A 14,320-nucleotide genomic window follows, 5' to 3' on the forward strand; every position below is an offset into this window, starting at 1 on the left:
TAGCAACCTTGTCTCCTCTTTAAACATATACTTCGTATACTTTACTACGATGCTCACCTTCTCTCAAATTAGATTACTATTTAACGAAATTAGGGCTGTTAATATATCCAAATTACTTTAGCTAACCGTTTCGCCAAATTGGGGCACTGCGCCCGATAGGGCGCAGTGCAACAACTAGTGTTTTAAAGAAGTCGAGCTATACCACAAAATTTCTGAACTCACTCACTTAAACATAAAAAAAATTAACTTTAAAAAAGCTCAGAAAAATTACACATAAGCTCGATAAGATATAACTTGGTTGTATGATGTTATTGTACCACTGGAGGTATAATATTATTTGTGGTGATGAGTTTGGATTATACCTATTCATGGGTCAACCCGTTCGTTAGACCCGTTTTATCAGGCCCACATTTTTTTAGCGGGTTTGGACTAGTATTTTTTTTACCCGGAAATTTAAGACGTCGGGCCAAGCCCGAATTGCCAAGCTAAATGGGCGAGTATCGACAATAAGAAAAGCTCGCGGACGGTTGATTACTATTTAAATCTTTTACTTTTTTTACTCTTAAAAAACCATTTCTAAAAAAAATTGTATCAATTTTATAAATATGTGGAACACTAAAATATTAATTTGTAAAATATAATACTTAAACTATAAAGGTTAAAATATAACGGAAATATTTATATATTTTAATTAACAAAACGCCTAAATTAAATAAATGGTCAAAACAATAATAATGTTAATCATAAATCATAATTCATGAAAATTGTTTGATACCTAATATTTAGATCAATTTGCATTCAGATATCTAACATTTTTTTTCCCCAAAAGTACCTAAAATATTTCATTTGTTCACTAAGTACAACTAACGTTTTCTGTCATAAAAAGTTAATTGTGGGGTTTGATTCAGTGTTACCTAATTTATAATATGACCAATTCGAATTAGTAATACAAATACGCAATTCACTCAAAATTGAGCATAATTTGATAAAATTATAACCAAACACCATAATTCGATGTAATTCGAATTTGTAATTCGCGCAAATTAATTCGCAATTCGCAGCCTAGTTTGAGTGAACGAATTAGATAATCCTGGTTTTATTTGATGGAAAAAATGTGATTTATTTTTCTCTCCTCAATCCTTTTCTTTAAGATTGATTAATCACATACTTTAAATCGAGCAATTGGAATTTATATATATATGGTATTGTAGGTACAAAGGAAGAAAAAGAGTTCAATCCCCTATCTACTAAAAGAATAGGTAAACTCATAAATTTTCCCTCCAAAAAGCATCTTTTTAAATAAGGAAACTAATGATAATTTAATTGTATTCACTAAACAAGGAAATTAATTTTTATCATTAAAATTAATCTTGCTTTTTATCAAATTATATAATTTATAAAATGAAATCATTAGCATTGTGGTATAAATTTCTTTTTTTAAAAAAAATACATTTCAGCACATTACTCAATTATATTGTATTAATTTCAGTTTTATTTTTTTTATTTTTTATTTTTGCCCGAAACAAAATACAATAACGAGAAAACTATACAATTAATGAGATACCACTATTATTTTACAATTCAATTTTACTTAGTTTTCTTAAATGATTTTATAGTTCAATTTTATTTTTTTCATATCAAAATATAACGTGAAATATGAGAAATTAATGACGTTTTAATTTAGTATGATTAAGTAATATAAAAATAAAAACTCTATAAATACCGCGCATTAATTACGCGGGATCTAAACTAGTTATGTGATTAATTAGTCTTAAAGAAATGGATTAGAAAAGGGAGAAATAAATTATATTATTTCCATCAAGTCAAACCCCGAAGTCAACTTTTTTTTAACGGAAAACGTTAATTAGTACTCCCTCCACACACTCATTTTCACTTCATTTATCTAATATAAGTGGAGTATTTTAATGAAATGGGGTAAAAATGAGAGTAAGGAGGGAGTATTTGTTAAGAAATAACATAAATTTTAGGTACTTTTGGCCAAAAAAAAATAATATTAGGCATTTGCGTGCAAAGTGACCTAAATATTTAGGTAACCTTTGACAAAAAACCCTAACTATTATCCTTCTCATGTGAATACAAAATCGATCTAATATATATTTCATATTTGTAATTTTTGTTTATAAAAAGACGGAAGCTCGGTAGCCCATGGTACCCGGCCCGCTGAAAAAACGAGAACAAAATTAGGCTTAACTAAGAAGACGGGCCTCAGTGTAATTTGGCCTGTTGGACAACCCAAACCCGAAACTGATCACCTTTAATCGTTTGGATTTAAAATTAGGCGGCAACGTCATAGAAGAGAGGCAAATGATGGAACGAAATAAAATGGAGATTCAAATAAAAAAGTAATTGTTCTCTTGAATCTTTACTAGGTTGGAGGAATTTTGATCAAACTTGAGAAGGGAATACGGATCCTTTGTTGACTTTCACCAACATTCCCCATACCTTATTTGTTAATCAAACTTTGGATTTTGAAATCCTCTCTTCATCTCCTCTTTACTTTCACTCAGTATTTAGGGAGCGTTTAATTAGAAAAAGGGAAAAAGAAAGAAAAAGGGAAAGGGAAATAAGGGGTAAGGAAAGGATTCACACGATAATCTTAGGGATCGTTTGGTTGCTAAAGGAACTTTAACTTCCTAGTAACTTGCAATTCATGGGAATTAAGTTCCAACATCCAATTCGGGTGAATTTGGAAAAATCGTTTGGTTGCCCATGTAGGAATTGAATTCTACAGGAACTTCCAATGACCAAGGGGGGAGTAGGTAAGCCACTTCCCACATTATGTAGGCATTGAAAGTTCCTGGGAAGTTCTAATTCCTACATTCTTTCAAAAATATGGCAACCAAACAACCTTGTTTTTTTAAAATCATGGGATTTTCCATTTCCTGCGTTTTTCAAGTGGTAACCAAACGACTCCTTAGTTATTTCGTTCATAATAGATAAAAAAATGGATAAAAATACCAAAGTTTTAGGCCATCACCTCAAACCACCACCACCACCACCACAGCCTTACTGTCCACAGCACACCCTTCGCCGGTGGAAGAGAACACAGGCAACGTTCATGTTCATGTTCATGTAGATATCCCTCATCGGTAGATTATAAGCGAGGAGACTGTAACACCCAGGATCTGTAGGAACGCGGTTGACCGATCTTGTTGACCAATTAGACCTTAGGGATGAATGGGTGAGGGATCAGACTTGTAACAGGAGATTTATAGGTTTAGTTACTCGACCTAGCTGAGACCACTCGGCCGAGTATCACCAGTACTCGACCGAGTCGACCGAGTGGAGTCTACTCGGCCGAGTATTCGTATACTCGACCGAGTATGGCCGCTATCGACACGTTATTATAAACGCAAGTTCGCGAGATTCATTTCAGTATCTCATTTCCTCGACAGTTTCTCTTTCTCTAACCCTAGACTATCTCCCTCCTCTATCACTCCATAGCTTCATACCTTAATGAAATTAGCCTAAACCTCTACCATGGGAATGTCGGGATTCGCGGAGCAAGGATGATGTGGGTGGTGGTTGTCTGTGTCGTCACCAACGTGTAAGGTTAGGTAAGTTTCTGCCCTGTGTCCTTTTGAATGATTCTCTAAGTATAGTCGTGTAATAAGATATGGTTATCATTGTTAGGGTGCTTATTGGAGTCGTGCGTGGCTGTAAATGGAAATCCTTCACGCTTTGCGATGAGGTAGGGTTTCCCTACTCAGTCTACTGTTAATTGATTTGAGATTATGATTGTATTGTAATTTGTGATTATCCGCTGATCATCGGAGTATAGTTGTTGTGGTGATGATGGCGTTGTGGTGTGACAAACGTGATGATCTTTGTGTGTGATTGTGGTGGAGTCACTTGAGGGAGTGGCTTCACACCCTAGTTCGCCCTCCGTGGAACCCGTCACGGAAGGGGATGTGCACATTAAGGGACAGGGAGTGATAGTCGCTCGATGATGAGCTGGACTAGGTGGGAATGGGCTGCGGTCACCCACTGGCGGCGAGGATTACCTGTTGCGATGGGTAATCTGGCAGGGCTACACACTTCGTGGTGTAGTCGGTTATGGTGCGATGTGGTGAGGTTGGGATAGTGGATGATCAGCTGTTTACTTTATTGTCTTGTCTTATATTTGATTAGTCAGTACTGACCCCGTGTTATTTTGTGGTATCTGCGGTGATCCATTCGGGGATGGTGAGCAGTTGGCTTAGCGGTATTATTGATTACTTTGCTAGGATTGGAGGGATCGAGTCATCACGCTACGGGTCTAGAGATGTAGAATCACAAGTGTTGTAATTGTACCTTATTTTAGAAACTTTGAATAGAATGATATTGTGACAGATATTCTATTAATATAGTATTGTTCTTGTATTGTCTAATTTGATCTACCTCCTCGGGAAACCGAGATGGTGACACCGTCATACACTGGAATGGTCATTGGTAAGGCGTTCTGGTGTGCGGGGGTGTTACAGAGACTACTTTATAAGTTGGTGGGCTACTCCTATCACCAATTGGTAATTGGTTTTAGGATGGAACCTCACTTATTTGTGGGCTTATATGTCTCACTTGTCTCTTCTAGCTCGCTGCGGAGGACTCTTTAAATGGTATTTCGCAAGGCGTGATATGGTGATAGTGATCCATATGGGACGGACTAACCGCCGCCAAGCTCCCTGCTCCTTAGCTAGAGCGGTTAACTTGAGACGCACATGTGAAAGGGCTCCTTAGCTAGAGCGGTTAACTTGAGACACACATGTGAAAGGGGGAGATTGTTGAGGTCTCTCTTCCCATGTGTATGCGAGATAAGCTATCCCACATCGGTAGATTATAAGTAAGGAGATCACTTTATAAGTTGGTGGGCTATTCCTCCTATCACCAATTGGTTTTTGAATGGAACCTCACTTACATAGTTACATGTGGGATATGCTACATGGTACCCCTCATTTTTTTGAATTTCTACATGGTATCCTACACTTTTTAAAACATACATGGTACCCCTAATTGTTGTCATTATCACTAAGTGTACCCCTAAACTTTATTTTCCATCAATTAAACTCAGTTTTAAGCGTATAGCCAAATCAAATAAAAAATAAAAAATGCCAGGACTCAATCACCAAATGAAATAACTAGCTAGGCCTCGAACCAAATCCAAAATTTTCAAAAAATTAAAGAAATTGATGTAATTTTCAAACTAAAACAAACCAACATATGTCACAACTACATAACGATAATACAAAGACTATCTAAAAGATGGAACTACACTTGCATGCAGCAATAGCTGACATATATGTGAAACTTGCATTGAACTATCAATGTCAAAAGAATGGAATGAACTTTACCCGGCCCCTTTAATCAAAAGGCCTTCATATGTGATAGGTGTACCTCCGTCTCATATAGAATGAAAAGCTCGAACAAAATCTCCAAAAAGCTTGAAAGTACTAAAATTCCACTGAAAACCACTTGGTAAACTCCTTTTTTTCTCATTCCTTTGATTTGAGGTATCTTACACATAAGTTATATCCTAAAACAAGAAAGTAAAGCAGAGAAGCTGAGGCATATAGGCATATAGCTAAAAGCCTAAAATGCTGTAAACACATAGAATCAAACACTCTACACCCATCTAAGAATATGCAATAAAACACTGAGCAACATTATACGAAAACAGAGAAACACCTTCATTCGTCAGGAGATAAGTATCATCCTAGGCCATCCGTCAAGGCCTCAACCTTGAGTGATCTTGAACACACTCGAATCAAAATAGCTCCAGCTTAAGAATGATAATAAGAAAGAAAGTTTAGAAAAACTGGAAGTCTTTCGCAATAAAGCATACTCATGAAAGCAACCCGTGGAGTAATAAAGACGACTGGATGTGTTAGATGATGGATTTTTCATTTATCAAACACTCAAAACAGTGGGGAAGAGATATTTTACTATGGCAATCAACTCATCTTAGCTAAATTGTATACGTTATTCAAACTCCCTCTCGCATATTTTGAAACACTTGTACAATCAAATGGAACAGATGAAGTACTAGCATTGCTGAAATAAATTCGTCAAAAACATTGGTTTGTGAAAAAGATTCGGATAAGACATCCTACAATAGATAATTATCAAGCCAAATCTTGATGCTCGCTAGCTTATGGACAATGAAATTTAAGCGGTCACTTTGATTCACCCCCAAAATTTTACCTTAGAACTTAATCTTCAACAAACAGTTAAACTCTAGGCCTCGATTTCAAGAGAATCAAAGGCTCGCTAAACGGTTTATGCTTCCTACAACTTGGTTAAAAGTCGATTGATACAACTCTAGGTGTGCTATTTATAATGTGTCAGCAAAAAAACCACCTTCCTATATTACTTACAAAAATATCTACGTCTGACCTCATTTCATCTCCCTCGACCATTTGAGACATTGTTTTTACTAGCTCAAAATTACTAAATACTATCAAAAATTATTTGAAATCAAGTAACAGAATTAGGCATTGACAAAAGCACCAAACACTTCATAGGGAACCAATATCTGATAGTTATTGACACCTTTGCCATGTCAATCTCCTAGTCGAGTCCGAGGCACATAGGTGAAAGCTAGAAAAGAAATCAAGTCAATATGCTCTATGTATGCCTATGCTACTCCGACTTTTCACTTTGGTCAAGTGTTGTGCGTCCAACATTTAAAGTGTCCAACACTATACAACACTTTATTTTAGACAAAAAAAAAACTGTAAAACTTCACGGAGAATAGTCAAAGTAACAGTGTGTATGCCTGAATAAGAATATAAGATATAATAGGTCTCACTCACAAGCTTGTGACGGGTCAAATATCACCTACATGGGTAGATGAGACAAAAAGTAGAATGCATAGGAAATCACAAATGACTTGTCTTTATCCTACCATGTGGGTTTTATTTGATCCGTCACAAACTTGTGACGGATATCGTTTGTCACAAATGAGAATTTGTGTATAAGATATGTGCACGGATCTCATCCGGCAAGGTATCTAGCTAAAAATGGCTATAATTTCAACACAAATTCTCATTATAGACGGACATTATCCGTCTATACGTATAGACGGATACCATTTTCCCTTATAAAATACCCATTTGCCATAAAGTGGGAAGCACATAGGGGTGCCCCACTTGTCCCCCTACCCATTTTATTAGAGGTCTTTACCCGTCTGTTCGCCCCACCCGTCTATAAAATAAGAAATCTTAAACAGTGATTGGCCAGAAAAAATAATATCTAAAACAGTGATTACTAAGTAGTTACATACGTCATCAATACTAGTGAAAGATAAAGTAGCATTCATGACCAAAATTCCGGTTTGAAACTTTTTGAAACACACAAATCATAGAGTAAGACCGTCTCACATTATAAGACGGAAATCACACAATAACTACAGTTAGAAACGGCGTGAACAGTGAAGCTTCTCCGAATAATATACCGAAAACTCGAAAATGTCGATCAACAAACATAATTAGAGTCGGCATTCACCACAAGAACATCATCAAATACAATAATATACTAACATTTAAAGATAAACATACAAGAACATCATCAAATACAACATGTAAACCCTAACTATAGCATATAATACACCAAAAATTACAAAATAAATGCAAAAACGCAGATAAATATACAAATCAACGAATAATACGATGAATCGCAAATGATACCTCAAAAATCGAGGAGGAAGAAGAATCGAACCGCGAAATCGAAGAATGTAAACCTCCGTAATATATAATTCAATTCATCAATTATACCGTCGATTATACTTTACGCTCCCAAAAAAAAAAAGCGTAAAATTCGTAGGAATGAAATGTAGGAGACATGAGAGCTTAAGATTTTCATTAATGGCGGTCTCGAGAATCGAGAGCGCGGTTAATTGTAATTTGTACTATATATTTGAGTGAGGGTTTTGAATTTTACGGCGTTGTATTTATTTGCGTGTTTTTTTACTGGGTTGGAGTAAAGATATTTATGATGGTGAAGATCTTTGTGGAGTAATAAAATGGTGTGATTAATGACCAATAAGAAGAAGAAATGATTTTCTGGATCTGTAGGTAGAGTGTTACTGGTGAGACTTGTCTAGGAGACTGCGATGTATTTTGAAATACACCAATTTTCATTATAGACGGACATTATCAGTCTATACGTATAGACGGATACCATTTCCCCTCACAAAATACCCATTTGCCATAGAGTGGAAAGCACATGGGGTGCCCCACCTTGTCCCCCCTACCCATTTCATTAGAAGTATTTACCCGTCTGTTCGCCCCACCCGTCTATACCAAGACCTATTGTTTGAAATAAACTGGGACTCATTAATTGGATTAAGTCACTGTAGTAATAACAAGTCGGCAACCCTGTTACGGTGGATAAGATTTTACTTCCTCCGTTCTAGTCAATTGTTGTGCTTTAATTTTGATGAAAAGATTAGGGAAAAAGAGGGGACTAATTGCTACTTCATAAATGACATGTGGACCAAATTGAGCGTGAATAATCAAATTGATCATCTAATTCATTTTTAAAATAAAAAGGACGACAATTGACTAAAATTGGGAGAGTCGTATTTAAAATGGAGGTATCAGTATTTAGCTAAAAAAGGTCAAGTATTAACTTATATAACCCGGTGACCCTCTTACGGTGGATAAGATTTTACTCCCTTTGTCCCAGTTAATTGTTGTCATTTGGTTTTGACAAAAAACTCAAAAAAAGATGAGGGGGTCAGTTACTAAATATAAGTGGAGCAAATTGAGCGTGAATGGTCAAATTACTCATTAAGTTAATTCTTAAAATAAAAATAAAAACAATTGACTGAAACACCAAAAATAAAATAAGATATAAATGCCGGGACAGAGGGGGTAGTATTTAAAATGGAGGTATCGGTCTATTATTTACTTGTATAGAGGAGACAAAAGATTAAATATTTATGTGATAACAAAAGTTTGTCTCATCTATCTAAATAGTCGGGTATTTGACCAATGTTAAGTAAAAAACGGACACAAATTCTTGTTTAAGAAAAGTGTATTTGTCTTAAGATTAAGACGAGTCAAGTAGTATGGATAAGACAAAAGCATAATGCATAGGAAATAATCCTCCCTCCTAGTCTGATTGTTGGTTCCCTTTCTTTTGGGTACCAAAATTAAGGAAATGAATCTGAACCACACAAAAACACCCTACCCCACATGGAATTGAATTTGGATCACACAAAACTTACCAACAATCAGACTAGGAAGGAGTAGTAAATTTGTCTTATCACAAGTGTGATTATACTTAACCTGTTTTAATGTTAAGACGGATATATCCTTTATATTAAGGGAGAGTAAATGCTTACGGTAAGACGAGCCCAATAAATTGGAGTCTAATTTTATGGAAGGCTTGGGAGGGATCCACACATTTGTCCCATTTAGGCTTATTAGATAGGTTCATGTGATTGGCCCGCCCCGGGCGGTCCGAGATGAGATGGGTCTGACTTGGTGGAGAGTCTAGATGGTTAAATGAAAAGCGACCCGATTAGCTGTCCGAGCCAACCTGCCCGTTTGGCCACCTCTAGTTTAGCCCAAACTCCAAAGCCATTACTCATAGAACAAGAAATGGTAGATTTGTAATTTCAAAAATCAATAGGGGCAACTTTCAAACTACTACTAACATATACTCCGTACTCCTATTTGTTGTCCTTTGGTTTTGACATAAAGTTAAAGACCAAGTAAAGAGGAGGAGACCAATTACTAAATAACAAGTGAAATAAATTGAGTGTGAATGATCAAATTATTCATCAAGTTTATTCTTAAAATAGAAATAACAACAATTCCATAAGACACCCAAAACGAAAAAGGATAACAAATAACCGGGACAGAGAGTACTCCGTATTCTTATAGCCGCTAGTCTTGCTTGTGACGGGCTAATCCCGTCACAAGCTTGTGACCTCTCACAAAAAAGGGAGAGGGGACAAGGTGAGGCACCCCCATGTACTTCCCACTCACCTCTCAATGGGCATTTTGTGAGAGGAAAACGGTACCCGGATATCGCCGTCACAAATGAGAATTTGTGTTCTTATAGTCGTATGATATACCTGTATTTGACATACGGAGTATATAAACATAATCAGATCTCCTGAATCTATGTACATCATCCACCACGTTCCCTCCAATTGCCATTTTCAGACATCTCTCTCTCTCCACCTCGTTCAAATCGTCTCTTTCTAGTTTAAATCTAACACTTACACAAAATATACAACACAACTAAAATAAAATGGCCTTGAAATTTCAAGCGATAACATTCCAATCATCAATTTCATCATCATCGTCGTCGTCGTCATCATTGATCTTTCATCGATCTAATCGTCTCAGATCTCCCCATCGTATTTTTATGGGTTCTTCTCTCGGCATCACCTCCAAGTTCGTCTCTATCTCGCTTTTTATATACACTAATTCTTGTTTAAAACGATTTTTATCTTTTTAATAATTTGTATTTCTGTTAAACCAATGATATGATCCGTTTTGCAAAATAGTCTCATAATATATTTATTACATGCCCGGTCATTTATTTAACTATTTTATCATTTATTTTAATCCTATTTAAATAAATTATTGGGACGGACCAAGTATTTTCAATGTTTTGATACGACTTTCAGTTCTAACATGACAAGTTACAACATAATTTGTTTACTTTAATTAAAATAAAGTCCCGAAAATAAAAGATAAACAAATGATTTAGAACAAGTGGAAGTCAATAGTTATGTAAACAAGGTCATTTAAAAATTAAGACGGTCTTGGACAAGATCTTGCATGATCGAAAATTTAACCATGGCAGCTCAATCCCTTGAGTTTATCTTCATGAAATGCGCTGTTAAATTGTCACATTTGCGATATGTATTGAATTTATTATTCTGGGTGTGCAATTTATTGTGATCTTACGTGTTTATTGAATCAATTATTAAATTGTGTTTAATTTGGGCCCCCAATCTCAACCACCTAGTACTTTATTAGCTGAAACAGCTCATGTAAATTTAATATTTTTTGTTTTTTTTTTTTTTTTTGGATGAATTTTTTGTTAGAATTGAAAACCTGTTGCTGAGATTTGTGGTGATTGACCGCGGAGACTTAAATGAACCACGTAGCATCAAAAGATGTACGACTAGTCGACGGTCTCAAATGAAATTTTGCTTTTTTGATTTTTTGCATACAGTTAGTTGTCTTTTTCTTTTCAATTAAGTCAGCTTCAATTGTCTTTTTTGGATTTTCTTGGGTTGATGTGAATCATGTGATCACAATATAAATGTGAAGATAATTAATGTTCATAATTGTGATAGTGAGACTGTAGGAGGTGGTGTTGTTGGAGTTGATGATGATATGATTTAGATTAGTATAGATTAATTAGCGTTGATTTCATTAATCAGTTGCTGTTACCTGAATCGATTGAGATAGGCATATTATATCTCGGTTGTCAATGTCTTTTTGAGATTTACCAAAGTTGGATGGTGTGAGTGGTAAGTGCTCTCATCTCTTGAACAAGTGGTCAGGGGTTCGATTCCTGACTTTTGCGAATGAAAAGACCAAACTTGGTAAGGGTCAACCCATTAAATTGCCTTCAGTACCTCGAAAGAGATTGTCTTAGCTGTTGGTAGGGTTAGAGGATACTCCTGGTAACACCAAAAAAAAAAAAAGTCTTGAGGCATTAAGATGTTCATATGTAGGTCATATGCTTTTGTTGGTCTTTTAGACAGAAATCCCGGCTCATTGTCGTGCCATGACGAAGTTTAACTTGCCCCTTTATCTCTTTTCATCTTTTCGATGGAGCATATACGTTTTGTACCACCTCATTTGCTTTGATACTTGCTCATTTGGAGCCCTTTTATCTTGGTTTGATAAGTATGGAGTAGGTAGTATCTTGGAATTTTTACACAGCAAGGTTCCTTCATGTTGTGAACTCGTATGACTTCAGTATATGCACTAATGGTCTACTTTCCTAAGTATGTGAATACTCAAATTTTCATCTCCGGCCTCTATTATTTGATATGCTTTATAAAATTTACAGTATCAAAAGATGCATTAGATTCTCTGTGGATTGTTTCCATTGATCTTGGGTCTAAGTGCTGTCTCTGTGTACTCCTCTGTCTGTGCACAGTGTTTGCTAAGACAATATGGACTTGGGTTGGCTATCAATAACTCGAGTATTTTGCATTGCATTGGTTACTAATTTGCGATTGATGTGCATTGGCGGAACTACAGTATATCGGCAAATTGATTTTGTTTGAGCATTTTGCTCTTTTTTTTGTGCTATGCATTTTCATTGTCTTATTTTATTGACTCTAATGGCTTTATTAATACAGGGAAATTCCAAATGGTAGGAAACCATACATGCCTCCAAAGGAAGTACACATCCAGAAGACCCACTCGCTGCCACCCCAAAAAATCGAGTTGTTCAAGTCTTTAGAGAACTGGGCTGAACAAAATCTCCTGGTGCTTCTAAAGCCGGTTGAGAAATGTTGGCAACCACAAGATTTTCTACCAGACCCTGCATCCGAAGGATTTGAAGACCAAATCAAGGAACTTAGGGAACGAACTAAAGAAATTCCCGATGACTACCTTGTCGTGTTGGTAGGAGATATGATCACAGAGGAAGCCCTACCAACTTACCAGACCATGCTTAACACTTTGGATGGAGTCCGAGATGAGACTGGTGCAAGCCTTGCTCCTTGGGCTGTCTGGACTAGGGCATGGACTGCTGAGGAGAACCGGCATGGTGATCTCTTGAACAAGTATCTTTATCTTTCGGGACGAGTTGACATGAAGCAAATAGAGAAGACTATTCAATACCTTATTGGATCAGGGATGGTGAGATTCTTATCTTGTATTTCATTCACTTCTGTCTCTCCGTAAATTATCCTTTAATATTACAGATGAAATGAATGTTTGGTTTATAGCTGATCTTTTTTTCCGAGCATATTCTAATATGAGACGGTCCTGAATTAACAAAATGTGGTGGTTATCTTTTGAGTTCAATTCATTGGTTAATGGGCATGCGGTATGGGTGTTGGTTCATTAGCTAAATGATCTTGGTCTGAAGTATATTTACTGCTTTGACATGTGGGTCGCAATTGTTGCCGTCTGCTGAAATGTTACTCTGTATACACTATTAGCTGTCCAATAACCACTAACCACTATCAGTAAGGCTACTGAGAATATGGCTCGACCCGAACAGCCTAACCTGACCTGACTTGGATATGACCAGCACAAACAATCGAATTCCAAAGTAGACCCGAACTTGCATTAACTCGCTCCAAACTCACCTGACTTGACGCCATCATAAAAGTCACCTGCGTTTGGACTGTCAATTTTAATGTATTGTGCTGCATACCCTTCTATACTCATTGACATTCGTTCGTAAAGCAGTTTCCATGGTTAATGGAGTGAATTTTTGTTGAAACTTTTACAGGATCCACAAACTGAAAACAACCCGTATCTTGGTTTTGTATACACCTCTTTCCAAGAGAGAGCTACCTTCATATCGCATGGTAATACAGCAAGGCTTGCTAAAGAACATGGAGACCTTAAACTGGCACAAATTTGTGGGATTATAGCTGCTGATGAAAAGCGCCATGAAACTGCCTACACAAAAATTGTTGAAAAGCTCTTTGAAATTGACCCAAACGACACCGTTTTGGCTCTGGCTGATATGATGAGAAAGAAAGTATCTATGCCGGCCCACTTAATGTACGATGGTAATGACGACAACCTTTTCGAGAACTACTCCTCTGTCGCTCAACGCATCGGGGTCTACACTGCAAGAGACTATGCCGACATTCTAGAGTTTTTAGTGCAAAGATGGAATGTAGCAACCCTTACAGGCTTATCAGGTGAGGGACGTAAAGCCCAAGATTATGTATGCGGGTTGGCTCCGAGAATCAGGAAACTGGAGGAGAGAGCCCAAGCTCGTGCAAAACAATCATCCCTCGCTCCATTTAGCTGGATCTTTAACAAAGAGTTGATCGTCTAATAACTTGATACTCAATTGAACGGAAGGAGAATCTAGCCTCGTCTAATCCCTGGCTTTCAGCATGCTTTAGTCAGGTATTCGTCATGTTTGAAAATGCGAAGGCTTTGTAGTCTGTAGATACTTTTGTTTGTCTGGTAGAAACCAAGAGCATTTTATGAATAGCCGAAACTCGTAGCTGTAGTATGCTTAATATTAATCTCCTTTTCATCCTGAGATGTTTGTAGTAGTGAATTGAGCCTACTGTCATTTGTTGGATCTGTTTCGATAAGTTGAAGGCTTGTAGAAGAGGAGCTTTGTTGAAACTGTTTTGTTA

At 36.6% G+C, this 14,320-nt stretch overlaps 1 protein-coding gene and 1 long non-coding RNA gene across 2 annotated transcripts; one reads left to right on the forward strand and one right to left on the reverse strand.

The window, feature by feature from the left end:
* Positions 1 to 5,122: 5,122 nt before the first annotated feature.
* On the reverse strand, positions 5,123 to 8,116 carry LOC141622596 (uncharacterized). Its single transcript, XR_012533028.1, has 2 exons — positions 7,683 to 8,116; positions 5,123 to 5,530 (listed from the first exon to the last, which is right to left on the reverse strand). It is a non-coding gene; the product is annotated as an uncharacterized LOC141622596 (long non-coding RNA).
* A 1,978-nt stretch (positions 8,117 to 10,094) lies between these two features.
* Positions 10,095 to 14,320, forward strand: LOC141619264 (stearoyl-[acyl-carrier-protein] 9-desaturase, chloroplastic-like). The gene is made up of 3 exons (XM_074436291.1): positions 10,095 to 10,406; positions 12,341 to 12,845; positions 13,447 to 14,320. The coding sequence occupies exons 1-3, from the start codon at positions 10,261 to 10,263 to the stop codon at positions 14,005 to 14,007; spliced, it is 1,212 nt and encodes a 403-aa protein (XP_074292392.1). The 5' UTR covers positions 10,095 to 10,260; the 3' UTR covers positions 14,008 to 14,320.

This window comes from Silene latifolia, chromosome X (genome assembly GCF_048544455.1).
Source record: "Silene latifolia isolate original U9 population chromosome X, ASM4854445v1, whole genome shotgun sequence".
Taxonomy (NCBI): Eukaryota; Viridiplantae; Streptophyta; class Magnoliopsida; order Caryophyllales; family Caryophyllaceae; genus Silene; species Silene latifolia.